Below are 25,827 nucleotides of genomic sequence, written 5' to 3'. Positions count from 1 at the left end.
TTTTATCCTCTCTTTCACATTTCCCAAATTAAAGATGGATCGATCCATTATAAAATGTTCATTTGAAAAGAAATTACTTTTAGATCGAATTTAATACATTTACATGGATCGATTCGATATCATTAATTTGAATTACGACGGCATAATCGTTTACGACTTATAACATAGTATAGAGATAAAAGTGTATCTAATTGATTACATAACTTAAATATAGTATTGACACGAACTATTTTTTTATAATTATTCTATATAAGAACAAAACATATATCAAGAGAAATATATTTTAATTAAAAATTTATTACGAAATAATATAACGTAACGAAAATAGATATTAACGGAATTATAATATTAAATATTATAATTTAAACACGATTTAATTATGCAACATATATCTATATTTCTATAAAAAAATAATTACGTAATATGATTATTACAAACAAAATAATTACAGTTGATAGAACTAGATTAAGAGAAAAATAAATTTGTAAAGACGTCAATACCTTTACAGTCAGCATATTTCTAACAATAACCGATGATTAATTAATTATATTTTTTTTTCTTTTTACAGCCGCCCATTCGCATTCGCATTCGCATTCGCATTCTCACTCACACTTGCACGAATCCTCGCATTCGCACTCTCACGAACACGAGGATGAAAACGAGAATGAAGATATTATTCACGAGCAAGGACTTGGAAGGAAATCGAAGCATTCGCACCAGACGAGCACGGAAAGGGTTGTAGGTGATGCCATTGAAAGGGTCACGCAAAATATCGTCGATGTACTTTCGAAAAGTTTAGCCTCCTCTACGAGTCCTCAAACGCAGCACGAGCATTTACACGAAAACCATACTTTACACGATACCAGAGATACTTTAATATCATCAACGAATCGTACGATATGAATGTATACACATATATACGTTTAATTGAAGGAAAATAAAATCTCTCGATGTCTTCGATCGATTATTCCGAGAAGAATCATCATCATCGTTATACAAAGGATCATTGAAGACCGTTGAAGAATTTTTTATGAAGATTCATAAAACTCGTTGAGGACTAAGATAAATACGTATGTATATATATATATATATATGTGTATATGTATGTATGTGTATATATATGTGTGTGTTCATATGAAGGAAACATGAAGAAAAAAGTGCTCGAAGAAGTTTCTTACCAATATTGGAAGTTCGATTAACAGACGATTTTTCTATCAATAGGCCGATAATAATACTCCTTTTTCGAGCCAACACATAACTCCACCATCCTAGTCTCTCATGGATTTTGAATTATTCACATGAGTAATATAATACAAAAGTTGAACATTTTCGGAATAATTAATATTTTATTTGATTAACTCTAAAAAAGTATGATCGTAATTTCGTACGTTAACTTCGAATGCGTTTTACTAACTCATCGAATCTGTCGGTAATTTATCGGTTGGTAACGCGTTAAGTGCGTTTTATGTTGCATATTATGAAAATTTATAGAAATCATCACTAATGCTCGATTAATACGGGTATATGTATAATATGGACCACATTGCATTGGTAGTAAAATATATAAAAAAAAAAAATATCAATTTTTTTAAACGTGTACGTAATGTACAGAGAATTTGTAAAATAAGAATATGTAAGATATGTAGAAATCATCTTTAAGATTAAAAATGGCGGGCTATTCAAACGACTTTCGTATGCCTTTTGTAATAAAATAAACTACACGATAATGAATGGACAGAGTTTTAAGCTGTCATAGATATACCTCTCGTTTTTTATAAAATTAAAAAAGATAAAGTTTTAATTAAATTTTTCTTCTTTTTTTTTTCTATTGTATAAAATTTTATATATGTAATAACAATAACCGCGGAATATCGCTGTATAGTGATGACATACGAATCACTTAACTTAAACAATCATGATTCGAGTCAATTATATTATTCACGTACTTCTTCAGCACTCATCCTTGCATTTTGATTATTTATTGTCATTTATTTTTATTGCAACCTAACGTGCACGAGATTCGTATAACACTGACTAATTTTAGTCGAAATACACGTTGAGTGTCTTACTGATGTGTTGCATATTCATTACATTATTATTAGTGAGAGTATTAGATGATTATGTTTATCTATTTCATAGCATATTGACAAATATACCATAAAACCTCTACCGCCTACAATGTTTGTTGTCTTTTTTAATCTGGAACCAATCTAAGTTTTGTTGTTTATAGTCTAACGTTTAATGATACTGACATTTGTAGATATTCGATATGATTCTTTTCACTTAAATATTATAAAACTAAAATTTGGAAAATATTGTATATTATCGTTTGCAAGTATTGTTAATTTTTATCAAACATTCTAAAATATATATTAAAAACATAAAATTGTTTATAAATCACATATTCCTTGCATAGGTAGAATATAAAATTATTTATCATTTAAGGATACAAGAAATAAAAATAATTTCTATTAAAACTAGACTCGTATTTGTTCGTGTAATATTTGCATTCATTTTTTTCTCAACTTATATGTACAAATTTTTGACAGGAGGACACAAATTAGCAATGAGTATTGGTGAACGATATACAGCTCTTTAGCATCAATACCAGAACTGTACAACGAATATGAATCAATACATGAAATACAATCTTTGGTATCACAAATTCTAAATACAAGCATTTATATGGAATTCCTTTAACTTAATTTAAGTAATTACAAATTTCTTATTGTTAAGTTAATGAAATATTTATTACAGATTGCTATTGATAACATGAATTATTTGGTAAGTGATGTGAATAATTTTATATATATTTTAATTGATTGCATTAGAAAATGCCATAAAAAAAAAACAATAACTGCATTTGTATTGAAAAAATTGCAGCTATTAGAATGCTTATACACATTTTTTAACACTATCTGTGCAATCCATTTAGTAAAATGCAAAAACATTCATGAAAATGAAGTTATATTCAAATAATATCATATGCTTGTATATTTTTTCAATTTTTTATATATATAATTTCAGTGAGAAATAATCTCTAAAAACAATTAATGAATATCTCATTTGCATTGTATATCTTATGCAAACAAAAAATCAGTATAATTTACAAAACAACTATTAAATACTGAAATATCTGTTCAAAAAATTAATCATTATTCTTTTCTATTCTACAATTACTTCTCACCTAGTTCAGTATACTTCAGCAATCTCCTGTAGTTGGATATAAGATATACGTTTCAATGAATACTATATTGATAATTATTTTAACAAAAAAAAAAAAAAAATACAGTAAATAAATAGTTGTTAGGCACAAAGTCTAACAATACTCAACATAGTTTTCAATAATATATCCATTTTACTACAAATAGAGACAACCATATAAAATTTAGAAAACCACAAATATTATTCAGCTTGATGATATCTAGTTACCCAATGGTATATGGATTATATCATTCTTTTCTTTAATAATAAATTTAGTGCGAAATAAATGAAATTAAATAAAACAATAATAGCCATCTACTTTTTAGCTATCTGATTATCAATATAGTCCATATAGCTAGAACCAACTTTGATAATTAGCAATCCTGAACCAATACCAACTAAAGTGCACAGAGTTGGATTTGGTGGTACAATGGATCGTAGAACAGCCCACATCAAAACTGAACCAAAACTCAGCAACAATGCTCCAGTACCACTATTAAGTACAACATAATAATTAGTGCACGTATAGTTTGCATCAATAAACATACAAAATTTAACCCTTCTTACCTATATAACAATCTTGTACTGATTTGAGCTTTTTCCATGTGCTCCCTGGTATAAAAATACGAGCCAGTTCCTGCCAGCGCACTAAAGAGTAAGTAGTTCGTGATATCTTTCTTTGGAAATATTCTGTAAATAGATATAAAAGATGGTTAAAGAAATGAATGTATTTTCTAAGATATTATACAAAATAATATTTTCAAATGACAATCAACTATTCCGTCTAAGAAATACAAATATGAAGTGTTTGAATTTTATTTAAAAGATCAAATATAATAGATGATGAGTTAATTCAGCTACGCTTATCGATCATACTTAAAAGAAGTTACAAAAATGGTGATTCCTTTGTATAGAATATTTGTCTACACTTTTGATTAAGAAAAATCTAATATTTTTCATTGAAAATATTTAATCCTTTGAATGAAATATTAGAACAGCATATTTTAGGCGGATTACGTAATAATTCAATAATGACTACCGAACTATCCAAGTTCAATATTCTGGATCAATAAGGTCAAATTCGATTTTTTTAATTTCTTACCTGATGACAAGACTTGGATTCATCACGTTGACGGATAAAGCTGTATATGAAGCAACACCGAAAGCCGGCATGTAGTATTTAACAAGACTACATTTCGTAACTGGTCTCAAACCGAGTTTTTGGAAAACAGAACCGGCACTAGCATTTCCTGCACCAGCCATTTTCTTTTCTATATAAATAAGATATACTTTCAATCGAGAGAAATATATCTAATTTATTATACCAATTCGTGTTAAAATCTACGTCCTTGTTACAAGAATCCAACTCAATAAAATCTACCTAGAGAACGAACGTGAATACTGACGAATAATAAGAACGCACAATCTTTACGTCACACTCGTCGCTTTCGTCGTACTTCGCGAACTACGAATGTCGATCGGATCGGTCGGTATACCTTCTCTTACTTTTTTTTTTGACATATGTACTAACAATAATAGAAAAAGCATCTCGATAGATAATGCAGATTATACCGTAAATAATATCGATTTCTGTACAAGATTCAAGCAACTTCAATACTATTGAAATACGTTACGTTTTATCATCTGGTATCGCGTAAATGCATTATCGACGATTTATAAGAAAATTTAATTCTAGCGGCAATTTCTATAAAAACGTAGATATTAAATCAGTCGTGCTTAATAATTAAACTATCGCGATTAAAATTACCGATGTTGGATGGTCTTGTTATCGATTTGTCAGGATTCAAACATCTGCAATTAGCGTTGTGGCTAAAATGGACCAGAATTCTCTTGAAATAGAAGTCATCTCAGAATTTAAATTTTGTTTTAATTTTTAAATAATAGAATGTAGATTACGCATAAAAGAACTATAACCTACATAAGCTTCTACATCGATACGATAACCGTATGATTGGGATAATTGTTCCTTACTACTCTTGTAGTTTATATTTTGTCCATACGTGTCGCTAACGTCACACGTGCTTCAAGGAAAAGATGGTGGGTGAATAACCTTAAAAAGTATAAGGGTCGATACACACATTCGATCCCTTCACAGTTCGATCAAATATTATTTTATATTGTTTTATATCATATGTATTTACAATTTCAGTAACGATTTAAATCATACTCATGAGTATCTGAATTAATATAATATAAAACAGTAGAATAATATTGGATCGAACCGAGATCTAACCCTGAACGAATCGATAATGTATATCGAGCTTAAAAGTAACGAAACAATTGAGAATTAACTAACTACTGCGATTAGCATCAAATCAGAAATAATATGCAAGTATTAATATGTATGTGTACGTATACGTACAAACGTAATTACTTACGCTGTTCTTCTCTAGTTTTATTTTTATTCTTTACGAGCATATTTCATCTTTATTACTTTTATCTATGATTACTAGTACTTTATATGATTATTACTATATATCGTAACTATACATATGCTTTTTATTTATAACAAAATATCTTTGTGTTTATCTTAAGAATACTTTTACATTTTGAAACATCTACGTAAATCCTTTTATAATAATAAAAAAAATTAAACATCTTTAAAGATAATGCATTATGTTCCAAATTGCATAAATATAATACGAACAAATATAAAATCAACAAACAAAATGTGATTCTAAATGTATCCTGTAAATGTATATTTACTTTATTATATTCTTCATTAAAAAAGAAAAAGAGAACTGTCAGTAGCAAATATTTAATATAGATAAATTACTTTTAACATTACGTATGTGTGGTATACACTTATACATGTATATAAATATAATGACCCAATATACTTTCAAGGCCACTAAATACATGGTTAAAGAAAAGCTACCAACTGCTCAGTGGAATGCTTTATAGATTCATACGACGAATTGTTTATTTATATACAATTATTTACTATAAATGCATCAATGGAAGAGTGCACATTATCTAAATATTTTGAAAAAATTTCTAAAAGAGATCATTATAAATATCAGAAATAGTATGAAATGCTTCTTAATGAAAGATGGAGTAAAATATATACCTTGACAAATATATCATGTAATATTCTATAAAATGTACAGTCTTCGCTTCCATCAATGCATGGCATGATTAAGTTAAACGCTTGTAAATGCTAAGTTTTTATAAATAATCTTTGAGCCATTAGCAAAGGGAAAATAGAATTCTCTAGATGATATTGAAAACTTGTACGTATGAAGACATTATCACCTTCACTGTACTACTTAGACCCGTGTCAAAATTGTTAGTTTCTTGAAAAATGATGACAGCATTTGTGTATTGATATTTTGTAGATAGTTCATTATATCAACAGTAACGATATCATTTTCCCTTTTTCGTATTTATAATCCTTTAAGCCATTCTGATACTTTGAATTATTTGAAATACGGCTGTAACAAATTAATTTAAATATAAACATTCGTATGGATGTATAATCCATAATAGGTTCATGTAAATATTTACCTGACCCACAAACAACAAATATAAAAAGTGCTAATAACCATGGCCCAACTGGTGATCCTTCGTCTTGTGGTTTCTAATGCATATAATAGATATATATATATTTTTTTGTTACTTATATAATATAAATAAATAAATTTTAAATAAAAAGAAATTATCAAAAGTAATAAAACTAAATAAAACTATAATATTTCATATTAATGTGTCATTTAATTTAGTTTTATTTCTGTCAAATTTCTCTAATAAAAGTTTCAGCACTGCTACATATGCTATTGTTACATATGGTAATGCCTACAATATATTATTAATATATTCATTTTTTAAATCGATATGTATAAAAGTGAATAAGTTTAAGTATAATATTTATATAAAATACAATTGTTAATGTAGTCGATAGAAAAAACCGGTAAACATAGACACAATATATCCATCACAGATGGTATCATTTATAACCTCAATATATTCACTAGGTAATAAATTTTTCAAAATATATGTTAAATTTTTGAATACCTTATACTACTATCGACTATTTCATTTAATGAATAAAAAAAGAATAAAAATTAAAAAACAAAAAAGACACTTACCGATGATTTTGGTACATTTCCACGAAGATTAATATTCTTCGTGGCTTTTTCGTTGGCGATGCGCATTCTCTGTTTTGGTGCCATTTTATAATTTCTTCGTTTATGGAAGAAGTTGTATTAAATAACTAATTGAAAATTGTTTCCAACAATTTAGTTGAATAACTCGTAACCGTGCGAAACGTCTTTTGAATTCTGTAGACGTGTATGTTGTGTGTCGTAGGTTGCTTTAATTTACACTAGTCGCGTCGACGTGTGCGCCCTGACACGTGAATGGATGAAATTCTACGCAAATCAACGTTGTGCCACACAGACACTACTGAAGTCAAATCAGTGACGTGGCTACTTTAAATAAGTCTTTTTAAAAACTGATAAATTTAGAAAATTTATCGTGTTGATATTAATTCGTATAAAATAATAAAACATTATTTATTTACTCTAATGAAATTTTCATGTCCAAATTAAAATGATAATTTTTTTATATCAATAAGATTTAAACATTCTTTTTATATCGGATTTTTCTTATCGAATATGCACTTGATTATTGTATTATTTTATTTTATATAAAATAATTCGGATTATTTCGTAGCACAATCGAAGTTATGTGATACAATGATAGTTATAATTTTCTCAATACATTTATAACATGGATTCTTATGATATCAATGATAGTGTTATAACAGAATGAGATATAAATAAAGTAATGTTATGTGTAGAAATTTAATATTTTTTATATCTTCTGCATCTAATAATATATCATCCATTCATTCAAATATCTTCACTGATATCCCCAATTCAATAAATTTTATAAAGAAAATACATCTAGTACAATCTCATATTCCAATATTATTAAATAACACAAATGAGTTTATTTTTATTAATTCAACAATTGTTTGTTTTCATATTAATCCTATTTAATGAAAAAAATGCAAAGATCGTCATTTTTTTCCTAAGAACTTACTATTGTACTATACTATTATCTGTTATTCAAGCAGAAACAAATATTTATAGCAGAAAATTGCGTAATACAAGTGTGTTAAAGTAGAAGCAATGACAATTTCATATATACACAGACATATATATATATATATATATATATATATATACACATATATTTGTTGTTTCATTATGTTTATCTACCCATATATAAATTAAGATAATTTTATAACATATAAGTGTGATAACAAATAATATATTAGCATTTTATTAGTCACTAAAAACAATTTTTATTTTCAACAGTATTACTGCACTTGTTAATGTAATTGCGTTAAAAAAATGTCATGTCTAGGAAGCAGGTTCGTTTATACTGGAAAATGTGTTATATATTATTAGAACATTTATTAGGACATTATTATTTTTCTTCTCTCCACGGTGTTTTAAATTATATATATTGCTATAACAAGGAATAAAATACCTTATAGAAAATATTTTTAATGCACGAAACAACACAATTAAGTTGTGCAGAATGGAAGTACATAAATTGTATAAATGAATTGAACTTACAATGTTTCGAATATAATCAAATTTATATAGGACAAATTGAAATATTTATATCTGCACAATTTAAAAACCTGTCATTCATATGACACGAATTTAGTGTGATCATGATTTTCTTAAGATTTATAATCGTATAGTTACTGAATACTCATGATCATTGCCATACCAATAATATTTCGCGAACTGTTCTCGATTTGAATGCGAACCTACTATGTATGATAATAAATTACACTTGTTTAATTATCAAACATCATTTCGTTGTAATTATTAATATATATATATGGTGATACTTAAAAAATTAATATACTCCTTAGAAAGATAGACAATATATATATTTTTATAATCAAACTGAAAATACTGTCTTGTAAAGACACATCACACGTTCGCAAATGTTCGTCACCGAGAGCAGTACGCCGTACGAATCAAGTTCCTACTTAATTCCACAGTACATAAGTTTCACTAAACTGCATTAGTCTATCTTGACTATGGAATAGATTTTTCGTACAAACGCACTAGTACCCATATAACCAACTGTTCCACACATAATACCTAAGACCAGACTGAATAGTGCCATATAGCCAAAGTAAAATGCTGTTTGGAAGAGACCATACATTCTAAAAAAAAAAAAAAAAAAAAAGAAAAAAAAGAAAAGAAAAAATATATGATTATATTTTGCAATTATAAAGGAAATATATTGACTTAGCAAATGTGAAAGTATCTACTTACTTAGTCTTGAAGAAGAAATAATAAAATGAATAAATGTACACATATCCCGCTGTTGAAGCTGCTGCAAGGAAACTTGTCCATTGCCTGCAATAAAATATACTTTATGAATAAATTCAAGTACACATCAAATGTATAAGATAAAAAGATCATAAATACCATCGGTAATCTTCAGCATTCAATAAGAAATATGTACATACAATAGTCACACAGACTGTCACTATCATGAGGATAATAAACACTAGCAACATAAAACCATAAACGTAATAAATTTTATATGCCCAGAATGAAGTAAAAATAAAATACATTTCAATGAAAATAGATCCAAATGGTAGGATTCCACCAAGCATTATTATAACCAATGGTTCCATGAACCATTTTTTTTCTGGTATTGGTCTTGGAACTGCATTTACTCTACATGGAGCATCAGGTGTTCCAGCAAGATTACGGCCCAAAATAGTGCCTACCAATGTGAGAGGTAAAATAACAAATATACAAATACATGTCACTGCCACCTATGAAAATAATATAAAGTTGTATCAAAGGATTGATATCTACAATAAAATAATAGATCATATTCACAAAAATACTTACCATTGAACCAAAAGGAATAGCTCTACTAGCATGATAATACATGGCAATAAAATTAATGAAGAATGCAGTTCCACAAACCATAATGGGTAACATAAAAGCGCTGAGGATCATTTGTTTGATCCAAACACGCCCACCCATTCGTGCATACAAACCACCACCTGCATAACCATTTATAGATGAGGTGGCAGCATAAACAAATATTGCAGTTGATAGCATGGAACCTCGTTCTGTATAAAGTTCTCCAAGAATAGCAAAAATAATTACGCTGAGAACAACAACAGTAACCTGTAATACAAATGTACAAGATTATCTATTTATTTTTATTGCCAGATAATTAATATAAAAATTAGTTTATTAAAAGTACCTGATATCCAGTTCCTATGAGAGCTGAAAATAACATTGCATGACTAGCTGGGCGAAAAACATCTCCATGCACTTGCTTCCATCCATATTCATCTCCCAAATCTCGCTCCATATCATCCATTTCTTCATCTTTGCTATACCTCGCATAGTCCTTTCTCAAAGTTCGCATTAATATCATGGATACAAGTCCAACAAGGAAAATAACCATCATAAAACTATTAAAGATGCTGAACCAATGAATCTACAAAGAAAAATAATATTATAAAACCAATTATATAACAAATAATTAATATATAACAATATAAAATCTTACTCTGTGTTGAAAGAAACTAGCATCCAGGTACTTATCAAATCTATCAGCAAATTTAATATTGCTCTTTTTCCAGTTTACTTCATAACTGAAAGATATTTGAGCACCTTGTACAAGTTTAACTTTGTTATCGCTTGTTAAATTGACATCGACTATTTGTTTACCATTATATCCTATATCAAATTTTTTGTGCGTCCAAATATAATATGAAACTACTCCATTATTTTCATCTGGCTCACCTACAACACCTGTCAAAGAAATTAAGCAATAAATAATATATCAAACATAATTTAATAATAAATTATATTAAATGTTATGGTTTTTTTTACCCCAAATTGGTAAATCATCGATGTACATTTGGTACCAATATTGACTTTTAACAGCATATACAAAAGCTTTCAAACTTTCTTCTGGCAAATTTATTTGACAGTATTCTGTTTTAGAGATATCAGCTAAAACCATATTAAATTTATTATAATGATGTAGTTAACAAATTATCTTTACATACACCATGTTTAGATAAAGTCTTTGTAAACTTGTAAAATATAGTTACCTTTAAATTCGATATCTAAACCACTAAATTTTAATTCAATACCCTGAAGTGCTTCAGATAAGGTTTCATGATGATGATTGATAACATCTTTCATACCCATACAAAATGGTAAAGAATAATAGGAGTATGTTTCTTGTCTGTTATGGTATGGTCCGACCGTACTCATCCATAGTACAACTTCATCATTGTCTTCATACTAAATTATAGATGACATGATATTATGATATTGTGTATATATATATGTATGATACATATATATATTATTTGACAAATTAGGAAATATTCTCATACTATATATAAAAAATAGAATTAATTGATAGTAAAGAAACAATTATCAAAATTGTAAATGGCATGTATTTACTAATACAGCAGAATTGAAATTTGAAATATCTAAATATCAATATCGTTAAAATGGAATTCAATATTTATGAGTGGTCAAGTTATACTTACGATGTGATTGTGCTCATCTGTGTGAACGAAAGGTAAGAGGCTAAGCACCAAAAAGTGAAGAAGTAATTGTGCCCGACACATCTTCATTGTGACGGGAAGGCGCACTAGGCGCCTTATGCAAGCATGCAAAGAATATTGAAAAAAATTCGATGATAAATGTACCCCATAGATTTAATAAATATGATCAATGCAGTAGAAACATCGGTTGAACAGACACGTATATATATACATATATATAAAGAAATAATATCAAATACGTTATGATGCACACACGCCGCAGTCAGAATGGTATGCTTAGAACGTATCGTGTACTTTTTTGATCCGGTGCCACGTCAGATGGCTCTTGCGTCAAATATAACGGCGACAACTTAAAGCTTTGAGTTTTATTTTCAAGATAGATGATTGGTTTTATCAAACCTTTATCATGATTCCATGTAATACAATGAAACTCGAGCGATTCATAGCTTTAATGTCGCTAGTCATTTCAACTTTTGTAATTTTTTACGAATTACTTTCCAAATGATTTTCAGCCAATCAGTGTAATAGTTTGACCATAGAATATTCATGAGATACAATAAATTTCAAGTGTAACGCGATAATAATTTATTAACATGTATATTGGCAGAAAAATTGTTTTTTATAATATTATGTAATTTACATGAAATTAAAACAATCAAAAAATTCTGAAAAGACAATTTTCAAAATTTACAATAAATTATAAATTTTACTAAAAAATTAAGGAGATAAATGTATTTATTTTTATGATTTGTCACAATATTTGATAAAGATATTTGATAAAGATATTTGATAAAGATTGCTGTTTTATTATTCTTCAGGCCATGGTTTTCCAATACCCTGAGATGCACCCATTCTAGATGGATCTTGACTGGGATAATGTATAGGCGTTGTGCCTGGTGGAAAAATAGGAGTTGCAGCTGCTGCAGCAGCAGCAGCAGCCATTTGAGGTGGAAACATGAATTGTGGTGCTACTGGTGGCGGTGGTATCATCATTGGTGGCATCATACCAGGAGTTGTTTGTAGATTAAAGAAATTATTTCCCATGCTTTCTGGTGGAGGTGGTAAAGCACCAGGTAAACCAGGTACTGGTTCCAAAATTTCTCTAGTTGCTTCTGCTGCAGAAATAGTTTGTCTGCCCTGAGAACGTCCCCATTTTATTGTTAATCTCCTTCCACCTAATATTAATTTATTGAATGTCCTTTCTGCTGCTGCTTCAGCTGCGCTTCTTTGTGTGTATTGAATGAAGGCACACTGTTGCCGTGGGACCATAGTCACAGAACGTATTTCACCATATTGGTAGAAATGATCTCGTAATTGTTTCTCTGTTAAAACATCACCCAAGTTTCCAATGTACAAAGTAGTTATAGATTTATCCTCTGGTGGATCTAATTTAGGCATTGCTGCTGCTCTTCGCATTAATTTATCTGCCACAGGGTCATTAACTCCATAATAGCGATCTTTGATGTTTTGATCTGCTAATGGATCATCCGGATCTGTTGGTTTTTCATGACGATAAGGACACTCCTCCCCTCTTTTACATTCACCTTTTACCCAGAAAGAACAAATATGCGGCCTGTTCCTCTTATAGTATGGACTTGTTCTAGCCAGTTTCATTAATAGATCACTAGCAGCAGCAGATTTACCAACAGCTCCAGCTGGCGTTGTTGCATCTATTTTTCCTATTTCATTATCTATGTTTTGTACATAATATTCTTTGTTTACATCAGACCGAGGTAAATCATCCTTTATTTTTAATGCAGCATCGCGTACTTGAATAGGTAATCCATATTCTAAATCAAGTAAACATGTTTGACATACATTTTTAAGTCGACTGCAAGTTTGACAAACTTCAGTCTTTTTAAATCGCATTCTTGCTCCCGGACACCATCTGAATACTGTAAATGGACGCATGCAGATTTTGCATTCTTTTCCATATTTTTCTTTGGTCTGCAAAAAAAAATATATGTACATGCTATGAAACATTTTATACATGCAATGTGAACCAGAAGACATTAACATAAGATATGATGAATAATATAGAAAGAACAAGATATAACCTAATTGATTATTTCCAAATATAAAAAATAATTAACAATTACTTACCATCCGAATATATGGATTATCTCCTAAACAAGTTTGACATAATATGGGAAATTCCTGAAAGTAAAAATGAAATGATTAATAATATTTCGATTTCTATAAAAACTTTTCCTTTTTGATCATTTACTATTAATACATTTTATTAAACTTACCGCATCTTCCCAATTTTGTCTATTATATGTATTCGTGGTTTTTGAAGTTGCCATTTTATACTACTTTGACTTATACTATCTTAAACAAATAATATAATAATTTTTATATGTTGTGAAAATGAATTGATCACAACTCACAAAACACACTCTTTAAGTAACTGTAATTCACTGGAATGTGTACGATCAGTGTCACCAATCTTGTAAAAAAAAAAAGTTAAATTTTGAAATTGATGGCGCTTTGATCGGTAAAAGACTCGTGGTAGTGTTTCCCCTTGAAAAGCAGTTGAAAGAAGTAGCGACGCAGAAGTCGGTGGCGTGAATTTGTTAAAATGGCCACGTCCGATTCTAAAGCACCTTTAAGAACTGTAAAAAGAGTGCAATTTGGCATTCTTTCTCCAGATGAAATAGTAAGTATATTTTTTATTATGATAGAGAATATCGTAGAAAATATTATTTTATCCGTGCGAAAGATAATAATACGATAACATGACGACATTATATCGTTGCTTGCTGCACTTACATTACATTACTTTTAATCAGTAATGATTGCTAAACTTATTTTCAAAATTATTTGTTGGGTTGAATTTGTATAAAAATAATAATATTTTTCTTCAATAATAATGATGATTAAACGTGATTAAAACGCGATTAAAAATATATTTTAATATCATTATAGAAATCAATTGAATGACATGGAAATATCATGTTTATAATTTCACAGTTTTAAAGATTATACTAAACCATATTAATTTACTCTTCAATATAAACAATAATTTATTTATATAGAATAATAATAAATAATTTGTCTATTATTATTTTTTTAATCTATTATTTTTCTCTTTACAGCGTCGTATGTCAGTTACAGATGGAGGCATACGCTTTCCAGAAACTATGGAAGGAGGTAGACCAAAACTCGGTGGCCTCATGGATCCAAGACAAGGGGTGATTGATAGAAATTCTCGATGTCAGACATGTGCTGGTAATATGACAGAGTGTCCAGGTCATTTTGGACATATAGATTTGGCCAAACCTGTTTTTCATGTTGGATTTATTACTAAAACAATAAAAATTCTCAGATGTGTATGTTTTTATTGTTCAAAACTACTTGTCAGTCCAGTAAGTATACTTTCTGATATAATTATTTAGAATAATTTTATATAATTATTAAGGCCATATGAAATTATTATATAAATTGTAATATATTTCAATAGCACAATCCAAAAATTAAAGAGATAGTTATGAAAACAAAAGGTCAACCACGTAAACGTCTTACATTTGTATATGATTTATGCAAAAGTAAAAATATCTGTGAAGGAGGAGATGAAATGGATATCAATAAAGAAAATTCTGAACAACAACCTACAGATAGAAAACCAGGTCATGGTGGTTGTGGTAGATACCAGCCAAATTTAAGAAGATCTGGATTAGATGTTACTGCAGAATGGAAACATGTAAATGAAGATTCCCAAGAGAAAAAAATAGTTCTGACTGCTGAGAGAGCATGGGAAATTTTGAAACATATCACTGATGAAGAATCATTTATTCTTGGTATGGATCCTAAATTTGCAAGACCGGATTGGATGGTAGTTACAGTTTTACCAGTTCCACCTTTGTCAGTAAGACCAGCAGTTATTATGTATGGTTCAGCTAAAAATCAGGATGATTTGACACATAAATTAGCAGATATAATCAAATCAAATAATGAATTATTAAGAAATGAACAGGCTGGTGCAGCAGCTCATGTTATATCAGAAAATATTAAGATGTTACAATTTCATGTAGCAACATTAGTAGATAATGATATGCCTGGTATGCCAAGAGCAATGCAAAAATCTGGAAAACCATTGAAAGCTATAAAAGCAAGACTAAAAGGGAAAGAAGGAAGAATACGAGGCAACTTAATGGGCAAGCGTGTAGATTTTTCAGCACGTACCGTCATTACGCCTGATCCAAATTTAAGAATTGATCAAGTAGGCGTTCCTCGCAGCATTGCTCAAAATTTAACATTTCCAGAAATTGTAACACCTTTCAATATTGACAAGATGCAGGAGTTAGTAAGACGTGGTAATTCACAGTATCCTGGTGCCAAGTATATAGTCAGAGATAATGGAGAACGTATAGATTTAAGATTTCATCCAAAACCTTCTGATCTCCATTTACAGTGTGGATATAGGGTAGAAAGGCATATCAGAGATGGAGACTTGGTTATTTTTAATCGACAACCAACTCTTCACAAAATGAGTATGATGGGTCACAGAGTTAAAGTTCTCCCATGGAGTACTTTTCGTATGAATTTAAGCTGTACATCACCTTATAATGCCGATTTCGACGGAGACGAGATGAATCTTCATGTTCCACAATCAATGGAGACTCGAGCAGAAGTAGAAAATATACATGTTACTCCTCGTCAAATTATTACTCCTCAAGCAAATAAACCAGTTATGGGTATTGTACAAGATACTTTAACTGCTGTGAGGAAAATGACAAAAAGAGACGTTTTTATAGAAAAAGAACAAATGATGAATATTCTTATGTTTTTACCTAGTTGGGATGGCAAAATGCCTCAACCATGTATATTGAAACCAAAACCTCTCTGGACTGGGAAACAAATTTTTTCATTAATCATTCCAGGAAATGTAAATATGATAAGAACACACAGTACACATCCAGATGAGGAAGATGATGGACCATATAAATGGATATCACCTGGTGATACGAAAGTTATGGTGGAACATGGGGAATTAGTTATGGGTATTCTTTGTAAGAAGACCTTAGGTACATCGGCAGGATCCTTACTTCATATTTGTATGCTGGAATTAGGCCATGAAGTATGTGGACGTTTTTATGGAAATATTCAGACTGTGATCAACAACTGGCTATTGTTGGAAGGTCATTCAATTGGTATTGGTGATACTATTGCTGATCCACAAACATATTTAGAAATCCAGAAAGCTATTAAAAAAGCCAAAGAAGACGTGATAGAAGTTATCCAAAAAGCTCATAATATGGAATTAGAGCCTACACCTGGTAACACCTTAAGGCAGACATTTGAAAATCAAGTAAACAGAATTTTGAATGACGCTCGTGATAAAACTGGTGGCTCTGCTAAAAAATCTTTGACTGAATATAACAATTTAAAAGCTATGGTCGTATCAGGTTCAAAAGGATCCAATATTAATATTTCTCAAGTTATTGCTTGTGTAGGACAACAAAACGTTGAAGGTAAAAGAATACCTTTCGGTTTTCGTAAAAGAACTTTGCCGCATTTTATCAAGGATGATTATGGTCCTGAGTCTAGAGGATTTGTTGAGAATTCTTACTTAGCCGGTCTTACACCATCCGAGTTTTATTTCCATGCTATGGGTGGTCGTGAAGGTCTTATTGATACCGCTGTCAAAACTGCCGAAACAGGATATATTCAGCGTCGTTTGATCAAAGCTATGGAGTCTGTAATGGTTCATTATGATGGAACTGTAAGAAATTCTGTTGGGCAACTTATTCAATTACGTTATGGTGAGGATGGGTTATGTGGTGAAACTGTTGAGTTTCAAAATTTACCTACTATTAAACTCAGCAATAAAGCATTTGAAAAGAAGTTTAAATTTGATCCAACCAATGAACGGTATCTGAGACGCATTTTTAATGAAGATATTGTCCGTGAAATGATGGGATCGGGTGAAGTAATTTCCGAATTAGAAAGAGAATGGGAACAACTTAATAGAGATAGAGCTGTTCTTCGTGAAATTTTTCCTAGTGGAGAATCCAAAGTTGTACTCCCATGTAATTTACAAAGAATGATTTGGAATGTCCAAAAAATTTTCCACATCAACAAAAGAGCTCCTACTGATCTCAGTCCTATGAGAGTTATACAAGGTTTTTACGATAATATTTATAATTATGTTTTTTCAATATTGCAAATTAAAATATACTTGATCTTTGATTCATTTTCTCTTTTTAGGCGTAAAAGATCTTTTAGAGAAATGTATAATTGTAGCTGGGGATGATAGATTAAGTAAACAAGCTAACGAAAATGCTACATTGTTATTTCAATGTTTAGTGAGATCAACTCTATGTACAAAATGTGTATCTGAAGAATTCAGACTTTCCAGTGAAGCTTTTGAATGGCTTATTGGAGAAATTGAAACTAGATTCCAACAAGCACAAGTATGATGAGTGAAATATAAATGAATTCTATATGAATTATGCACATTGATTATAGTTATGCTTATAAATTATTTTAATTAAATTTCTTAGGTGTCACCAGGTGAGATGGTAGGTGCATTAGCTGCACAATCTCTTGGTGAACCTGCAACACAGATGACACTCAATACTTTCCACTTTGCCGGTGTCTCATCAAAGAACGTAACTCTTGGTGTACCTAGATTGAAAGAAATTATTAACATTAGTAAAAAGCCAAAAGCACCTTCACTGACAGTATTTTTAACTGGTGCTGCTGCCAGGGATGCAGAAAAAGCGAAAAACGTTCTCTGTCGTCTTGAACATACTACATTACGAAAAGTTACTGCCAATACCGCGATCTATTATGATCCTGACCCTCAAAATACTGTTATTGCTGAAGATCAAGAGTTTGTCAATGTATACTACGAAATGCCGGACTTCGATCCAACAAAAATATCACCTTGGTTATTACGTATTGAATTGGACAGAAAAAGGATGACAGATAAAAAATTGACTATGGAACAGATTGCAGAAAAAATTAATGCAGGTTTTGGAGATGATTTGAATTGTATATTCAATGATGATAATGCAGAAAAATTGGTCTTACGAATTAGAATTATGAATAGTGATGATAATAAATTTCAAGACACAGAAGAAGAAACTGTGGATAAAATGGAGGATGATATGTTCCTTCGATGTATCGAAGCTAATATGCTTAGTGACATGACTTTACAAGTATGTTGAAAGTTGTATGGTTTTTATTTTATGATGTATAAATGATTATATATGATACATTAACTAGTGACTAATGTCAAATCTATTTTCAGGGTATCGAAGCTATTGGTAAAGTATACATGCATTTACCGCAAACTGATTCGAAAAAGCGAATTGTTATAACGGAGACAGGTGAATTTAAAGCGATAGCAGAATGGTTACTTGAAACTGACGGAACAAGTTTAATGAAAGTATTAAGTGAAAGAGACGTTGATCCAGTTCGAACATTCAGTAATGACATTTGCGAAATATTCCAAGTATTGGGTATCGAAGCTGTACGAAAGTCTGTTGAAAAAGAAATGAATGCTGTATTACAATTCTATGGTCTTTACGTAAATTATCGACATCTCGCTTTACTTTGTGACGTTATGACTGCTAAAGGTCATTTAATGGCTATAACTCGTCATGGAATCAACAGACAGGACACCGGAGCATTAATGAGGTTTGCAATTCATACGTTGCCATATTTAAGATAAACGAAAAATATAAAAATTATATTATTCTATTATTACAGATGTTCCTTCGAAGAAACGGTCGACGTTCTATTGGATGCTGCTTCGCATGCTGAAGTCGATCCAATGAGAGGAGTGTCAGAAAATATTATTATGGGTCAACTGCCGCGTATAGGAACTGGTAAAAAACAATTTAATGGATACAATAATCGACAATTGAATACTATAATGATACCGATCAAATAAAATTTCAAAATAGTTTCTCAAGAATAGGGAAGATATATTTATTAAAATTATTCGTGTCCCATAGGTTGTTTCGATCTATTACTCGATGCAGAGAAGTGTAAAGCTGGAATTGAAATACCAATGGCAGTAGGTGCTGGTGTAATGGGAACTGCCGGTATGTTCTTTGGTAGTGTTGCGACTCCGAGCATGAGTCCTCAGATGACACCATGGATGGGAGCTACTCCTGGTTATGGTGCATCGAGTATGTCGCCTGGTATGTTTTCATATTTGTATTTAATAAATAAATACATGAACTAACAATTGTCTTAGTACAGATTTTACACGAAACAATTTATGTTTAGCTCTAGGCAGCGGCATGACACCAGGAGGTGCTTGTTTCTCACCATCGGGAGCGTCTGATGCTTCGGGATTGTCTCCAGCATATTCCGCTTACTCTCCACAACCAGGAAGTCCTGGAAGTCCAGGACCTAGTATGAGTCCTTATCCAATGTCACCAGCCGGTGGTGCTTCGCCAAGTTACTCGCCCACATCACCAGCTTATTTGCCAACATCACCTAGTATGACACCATCGAGTCCGAATTATTCGCCGACCAGTCCAACATATTCGCCAACTAGTCCAAACTATTCACCAACGTCACCAAGTTATTCACCTACCAGTCCAAGTTATTCACCAACAAGTCCAAGTTACTCGCCGACTTCGCCGAGCTATTCACCAACCTCACCAAGTTATTCACCTACCAGTCCAAGTTATTCACCAACAAGTCCAAGTTACTCGCCGACTTCACCAAGCTATTCACCGACAAGTCCAAGTTATTCGCCAACAAGTCCAAGTTATTCTCCAACAAGCCCAAGTTACTCTCCGACGAGTCCAAGTTATTCCCCAACAAGTCCGAGTTATTCGCCAACAAGTCCAAGCTATTCGCCAACAAGTCCGAGTTATTCACCAACCAGTCCAAGTTATTCGCCTAGTTCACCTAATTATACACCAGCCTCACCGTCTTATTCACCTACAAGTCCGAGCTATTCACCCAGCTCGCCTCAATATTCACCGGCTAGTCCAAGTTATTCTCCTAGCAGCCCAAAATATTCACCAACAAGTCCGAGTTACTCGCCCACTTCACCTTCCTTTGCTGGAACATCGCCACAATATACTCCAGCGAGTCCAACATATTCTCCTACAAGTCCAACTTATTCGCCGACAAGTCCATCGTATTCTCCAAGCTCACCACAGCACACAGCTACTGGTAGTACAAGATATTCGCCTAGCAGTCCGAATTATTCGCCAACGAGTCCTACATATTCACCAACGAGTCCTCAGTATTCACCTTCGAGTACGAAATATTCGCCTACAAGTCCTACTTACACTCCAACGAGTCCTAGTTATTCGCCAACAAGTCCAACATATTCACCTCCGGTACCTGGTTACTCTCCTACGAGTCCAACCTATTCACCGGCCTCGCCTGCTTATGAGACGGACGATTAAAGCGCATCCTACTTTTAATTCGTTAGCTTTAAATATTCATTGTAAGATAATAATGTGTACGATTACCTGTAATTATAGTATTCGTATTGTTGCCTTCAATTTTTTTTTTTTTTTTTTTTTTTTTTTTAATTTCTTTTATTCATATATTTTATTTTGTTTTATTTCATTTATAATATGGAACGTATGTGGTCATGATCCATTCGAAAGATGTTACGATTAAAGATGACCTTATTGGGTTCTATGTATCGAAAAGGCTGTTATATTTAACATGAATATTAACGTGTTTAAGTAATACATCGGCTTTGGATTATTCAAAGGGTTTATGTTGCATAGAAAACACGCATATATGACCGAGAATAGAGAAGAAGTTGTAGGTCTTCTTGCAACGCTCCCACAGTCTCCGTGACCACGACTTACGTTCGATAGGAGGATGTATCAAGTTACTTATTCTCCGTTAACATGCACGAAGGAAACCGGTTCGTGTTCTCTCACAGCGATGTTGAAGCCAATGCGAATGGTGTCTCATCATGATTCACGAAAGTGCACCTCTTCTTTTTAAGGACGTTAATTCAGATCTTTCTTTATTTTTTGCTACTTTGTGTATTGTTGATATATTTGGTGTTTTTCCAATTATCGCTTTGCCAAGTGCTATTGTTCAGTGCGGTGAGTTATTATTTATTTTCTTTTAAATAACATGAACCTCGTTTCCTCTTGCATGATCTTCTCATAGTTGACAAATGAAAAATTAAAATTTTGTGATTGCGGTTGAGCGAAGTGATTCGAGTGTTAAAAAAAAAAAAAAGAAAAAAAAAATTCTCTGCAGAAATTCGCTAAACCACGTCTTTAAGTGAGCATTTTTTCTTTTTTATTATTATTATTTCTTTTTTAAATTAAAATAAGAATTTAATGTAAATGTATTATATACGCGATGTAATGGAGAAAAATAATATTTTGACAAAAAAAAAATAAAATAAAAAAAGCAAAATAATAACAACAACAATAATAATGATAATTATAATAATAATCTTATTAGACATTTAACAAAAGTTATGTATAAATTTATGTTTTATGCGTTTATAAATGCGACCTGAAAAAATAAACCGATTGATGCGATTATGCAGATATACTCGGTTGTTTTTTAAGTATATATATATTTACACTAGGGTAGTTTAAAAAATTTGTGGCTTTTGTTTTTACCTTAAGAATGAAATTTACATATTTAAAAAAAAAAGAAACAGAAAAGCTATAAATTTTTCAGATTGCCCTCGTATGCAGAGATATATAAATAGATGATAATTTTCAAACACGTGATTTCACTCGATCGTAGATCTTAATGATTTCGATGGGTTAATTAATACATATAAAAAGCGAAGGATGAAATGATTTTAGGATTATTTGGAATTCCTTTGATACTCGTTGTTTTTGGATTACAAATATACACAGCTGCACTTCTTGGAAAATCATGGATCATAGCTACGAATTTGGATCCATTGATCTTTCGAAAAAATCGGTAGGATTCTAATGCAAATAATTTTTATACAAAATTAATTATCATAATATCATTTTTTTACTTGCGGATATATGTATTTAATTATTAGCAAATTGGTTCCCCAATTCAATATTTGATTTAATCTCAGGTATCCTTTAGCAGCAGTAACCGAATTAACGCTGGGTCCACGAGCACGAACTATTGTAACTTTTCTTTTGGATCTTACAATTTTTGGTTGTGGAATACCCAATTTATTGGTCGGTAGGTCAATTACATAAAAAAGAAAAAACTATAAAATCTATATAAATATAGATATATAGATAAATACAAAGAATCGAAAAAAAGAAAAACGCAAAAAGGTATACAAAATTGCGTAAATATTAAACAGAACATATTAAATTTATACATTATACTTTTCTTACGTTTATGATTATTTAAGAAATATATTGTACAATATTATATTGTGATTTATAATTAACGCACGTTAATAAAATAAAATAAAGAATTTAATATATATATAAGTAAACAAATAAAAGATTTTCTATCTCATTTAAATTGTACGAATATAAAAAAAGATGCTGTAATATCGAATATAATAAATCTAATATAAAATCGTCTTATTCTATTTTAGCGTCGCAGAATCTACAAATGTTTGGAGTTAGAATATCGGATGAACGATTTGATCTTTCTTTTTGTTATTGGTTACTTCTCGTTGGTATGCTTCTCTGTCCTTTCATGTGGTTAGGAAGTCCCCGAGATATGAAGTAAGAAGATATTCATGATCATTGATCTTCTCAATTTCTTCTACACATTAACATAATATACTAACTATATCTTTTTTACACCCTGAACAAGTTGTAGAAATTCCTTCAAAACAATTTTCATTTTATATTCTTCTGTTCGTGATATAAACTTGATAATTTAAGCTTATAATTTTTTTTTTTTTTATTCTAATGTGAAGAGATCTAAAATAATTCTATATTTTTTCTTTTCGTAAATACTATAGATGGTTGGCAATGTTTTCGTGCGGTACGATCATTTTTACCGCAATACTGATTTGGTGGTGTATCATTAACGATGATCGTACAATCGATCATTTGCCGATACCAACTTCGCCAACTTGGGATAAATTTATATCTGGGTATGATTACATTATTTATAATTTAAAATATCGATTGTAATTTGATATCATTGTATTTATAAATTATTATAATTGTTCATATATTTGAATTGCTTTTTTACATTTGATGTTAATTGAATTCTTTAATTTGATTTTGTACCAGTCAGCATGATAATTATACATATAATAATTAATATAATAATATACATATAATAATTGATTAATTATCTTCAGTTACGGTATGTTGGCCTTTTTGTTTGACGTACATCCAACACTGATGACCATTCAAGTTGACATGCACAATCCTCGTGATATCAATAAAGCTATTATTTTTTCCTTTATTGGTAAATATCTTATTCTTAACGAAATTAAATTTTATGATTAGAAAACTTATATTATCGAAAAATTATATTGTTTTTGTGTTAAAAATTATCTAATTAATTATGATTATAGTCAGTATGTTACTTTTTGGAGTAACAACGGGCTTGGCTATGTGGAAATATGAAGGAAATGTAACAGCAAATATTCTTCAAAATGTACCAACAGGATTTGCAATAAATGGTGCTATCTTATTAGCTGCTCTTCAATTATGTTTATCCAGTGCATTAGGACATTCAGCACTTTTTCAACATCTTGAAGATAAATTTCAAATAGAGAGGGGTGAGTATGTCTTGAGTATAAAAAAATTCAAAAACAGAAAATTATTATTTGAGATATTGAGAATAGTAATAGATAACATTTATAACTTTGATAATTTATTTAACTTAACTAAGATTAGACGCATCAGATTTCTAAAATATATTTACATGTTCATATTCTTTTTCATGTTTTACTTTTTTTTAATAATTACAGCATTCGGATGGAAACGTTGTGCCATAAGATCGGCAGTTGTTTTTTTCGGAGTTGCTATAGGAGAATCAGTACCGCGCTTCGATATAGTAATGGCTCTGATTGGTGGATCACTAACGGGACCATTGGTTTTCGTACTTCCGCCATTGATGTATGCCAGAGCGGTAGCTTTGAAAAATAGAGCGGATCATGTTTCGACACCAGAAATTTATTCGGCGGCTGAAAGACGATTAAGTATGAGCGATGTTAATTTAGATCCAAGAATTCATTCAAGATCCGTCTACGATGGTTTTCTGGGTGTTGCTAAATCCATACCATATCGATATTCGTACGTTTATTATTACGATATGGAAAATGATATCGATGAACGATTAGAAGAGGATGAAATGGATCACGAAGAAAATTATTCTAATCTTATAACCTTGAACGAATTTTCATTAATGAGAAGAGATCGTCAAGAAGAGGCTATTTTTATCGACGCTAGTCAACCATCTTTAAGAAATCGTCGAAGACGAGTTCATTTGGCACAAGCACCGTCTAAATCTCTAGTACTCTGTGATCTTAAAAAAACAATGAATTGGTTTGGTTATTTCATTGTAATTATTGGGATGGGAATCACAATATCGTCTACTTACATTAACATTAAAAATACTATTCGTTATGTACGTTTTACACCGCCATGTATCATTAATGCTAGTGTTGTACAAGATGCTATTTAATTGTATTTCTTTGTGTTCTTTTTTTTTTACGTTTTATGGGTATCGCTTATGTACGTAGCATTTACGTTTTTGTATATTATCTGTATCGCGTAAATGAATGTATATATATATATGTATATATGTGGACATATATATCAAATAATCACATAATAATGATTAAAAAATTATTAAGAAAAATCTGTATATTTATGACGTTTGTGAATTCGTAAAAAATAAAATATATCTTTGTAATATATATATATATACACACGCGTGTGCGCACACACATATAACCTGCAAATTAATTTTATTATGTTTATTATTGAATCAATACAACTAGAAAATGGTCACTGTTTTAAATCACATGCCAAAAAGAATGAACAACAAGTTTCTTATCTAGCATATCTTTTTTTAGTTCATAACATATAAGAAGAATCTTTTGTTAAGTTTAATATACACTGAGAAAT

General features: G+C 30.5%; 7 protein-coding genes across 12 annotated transcripts in view; 3 read left to right on the top strand and 4 right to left on the bottom strand.

Moving 5' to 3' along the window:
* LOC122628281 (zinc transporter ZIP1-like) overlaps window positions 1–2,179 on the top strand; it is a 23,051-nt gene extending 20,872 nt beyond the window's left edge. For all 5 annotated transcript variants that reach the window (XM_043810417.1, XM_043810415.1, XM_043810416.1 and 2 more), the window contains one exon: window positions 569–2,179. In XM_043810417.1, coding sequence (XP_043666352.1) covers window positions 569–903 — 335 coding nt within the window. In that variant the 3' untranslated portion in view covers window positions 904–2,179. The remainder of the gene's footprint in view (window positions 1–568) is intronic.
* A 309-nt stretch (window positions 2,180–2,488) lies between these two features.
* LOC122628282 lies at window positions 2,489–5,034 on the bottom strand. Of its 2 annotated transcripts, none has more exons than XM_043810420.1 (4): window positions 4,973–5,034; window positions 4,307–4,475; window positions 3,772–3,894; window positions 2,489–3,697 (listed from the first exon to the last, which is right to left on the bottom strand). In XM_043810420.1, exons 2-4 carry the CDS (start codon window positions 4,465–4,467, stop codon window positions 3,520–3,522), a joined length of 462 nt encoding a protein of 153 aa, XP_043666355.1. In that variant the 5' UTR covers window positions 4,468–4,475; window positions 4,973–5,034; the 3' UTR covers window positions 2,489–3,519. The 2 variants fall into 2 exon arrangements, with proteins under 2 accessions (XP_043666355.1, XP_043666354.1); XM_043810419.1 differs by lacking the exon at window positions 4,973–5,034 and adding an exon at window positions 4,586–4,723.
* A 933-nt stretch (window positions 5,035–5,967) lies between these two features.
* On the bottom strand, window positions 5,968–7,585 carry LOC122628283 (stress-associated endoplasmic reticulum protein 2). Its single transcript, XM_043810422.1, has 3 exons — window positions 7,314–7,585; window positions 6,733–6,805; window positions 5,968–6,659 (listed from the first exon to the last, which is right to left on the bottom strand). The coding sequence occupies exons 1-3, from the start codon at window positions 7,395–7,397 to the stop codon at window positions 6,622–6,624; spliced, it is 195 nt and encodes a 64-aa protein (XP_043666357.1). The 5' UTR covers window positions 7,398–7,585; the 3' UTR covers window positions 5,968–6,621.
* A 901-nt stretch (window positions 7,586–8,486) lies between these two features.
* On the bottom strand, window positions 8,487–12,129 carry LOC122628478 (transmembrane 9 superfamily member 3). Its single transcript, XM_043810834.1, has 9 exons — window positions 11,801–12,129; window positions 11,351–11,546; window positions 11,127–11,249; window positions 10,801–11,045; window positions 10,489–10,728; window positions 10,125–10,409; window positions 9,690–10,045; window positions 9,534–9,617; window positions 8,487–9,421 (listed from the first exon to the last, which is right to left on the bottom strand). Exons 1-9 carry the CDS (start codon window positions 11,885–11,887, stop codon window positions 9,277–9,279), a joined length of 1,761 nt encoding a protein of 586 aa, XP_043666769.1. The 5' UTR covers window positions 11,888–12,129; the 3' UTR covers window positions 8,487–9,276.
* A 493-nt stretch (window positions 12,130–12,622) lies between these two features.
* On the bottom strand, window positions 12,623–14,245 carry LOC122628296 (pre-mRNA-splicing factor RBM22). Its single transcript, XM_043810450.1, has 3 exons — window positions 14,071–14,245; window positions 13,922–13,975; window positions 12,623–13,765 (listed from the first exon to the last, which is right to left on the bottom strand). Exons 1-3 carry the CDS (start codon window positions 14,122–14,124, stop codon window positions 12,626–12,628), a joined length of 1,248 nt encoding a protein of 415 aa, XP_043666385.1. The 5' UTR covers window positions 14,125–14,245; the 3' UTR covers window positions 12,623–12,625.
* Window positions 14,246–14,325: 80 nt separating this feature from the next.
* LOC122628295 (DNA-directed RNA polymerase II subunit RPB1) lies at window positions 14,326–21,303 on the top strand. The gene is made up of 9 exons (XM_043810448.1): window positions 14,326–14,477; window positions 14,917–15,186; window positions 15,282–17,943; window positions 18,029–18,234; window positions 18,325–18,984; window positions 19,077–19,465; window positions 19,538–19,656; window positions 19,786–19,974; window positions 20,063–21,303. Exons 1-9 carry the CDS (start codon window positions 14,400–14,402, stop codon window positions 21,202–21,204), a joined length of 5,715 nt encoding a protein of 1,904 aa, XP_043666383.1. The 5' UTR covers window positions 14,326–14,399; the 3' UTR covers window positions 21,205–21,303.
* Window positions 21,304–21,711: 408 nt separating this feature from the next.
* LOC122628297 (amino acid transporter AVT1C) lies at window positions 21,712–25,430 on the top strand. The gene is made up of 8 exons (XM_043810451.1): window positions 21,712–21,867; window positions 22,594–22,714; window positions 22,842–22,954; window positions 23,325–23,457; window positions 23,700–23,834; window positions 24,048–24,157; window positions 24,267–24,473; window positions 24,666–25,430. The coding sequence occupies exons 1-8, from the start codon at window positions 21,732–21,734 to the stop codon at window positions 25,379–25,381; spliced, it is 1,671 nt and encodes a 556-aa protein (XP_043666386.1). The 5' UTR covers window positions 21,712–21,731; the 3' UTR covers window positions 25,382–25,430.
* Window positions 25,431–25,827: the final 397 nt, after the last annotated feature.

Source organism: Vespula pensylvanica, chromosome 4 (assembly GCF_014466175.1).
Source record: "Vespula pensylvanica isolate Volc-1 chromosome 4, ASM1446617v1, whole genome shotgun sequence".
Classification (NCBI taxonomy): domain Eukaryota; kingdom Metazoa; phylum Arthropoda; class Insecta; order Hymenoptera; family Vespidae; genus Vespula; species Vespula pensylvanica.
This window is presented reverse-complemented; position numbering and strand designations above follow the sequence as displayed.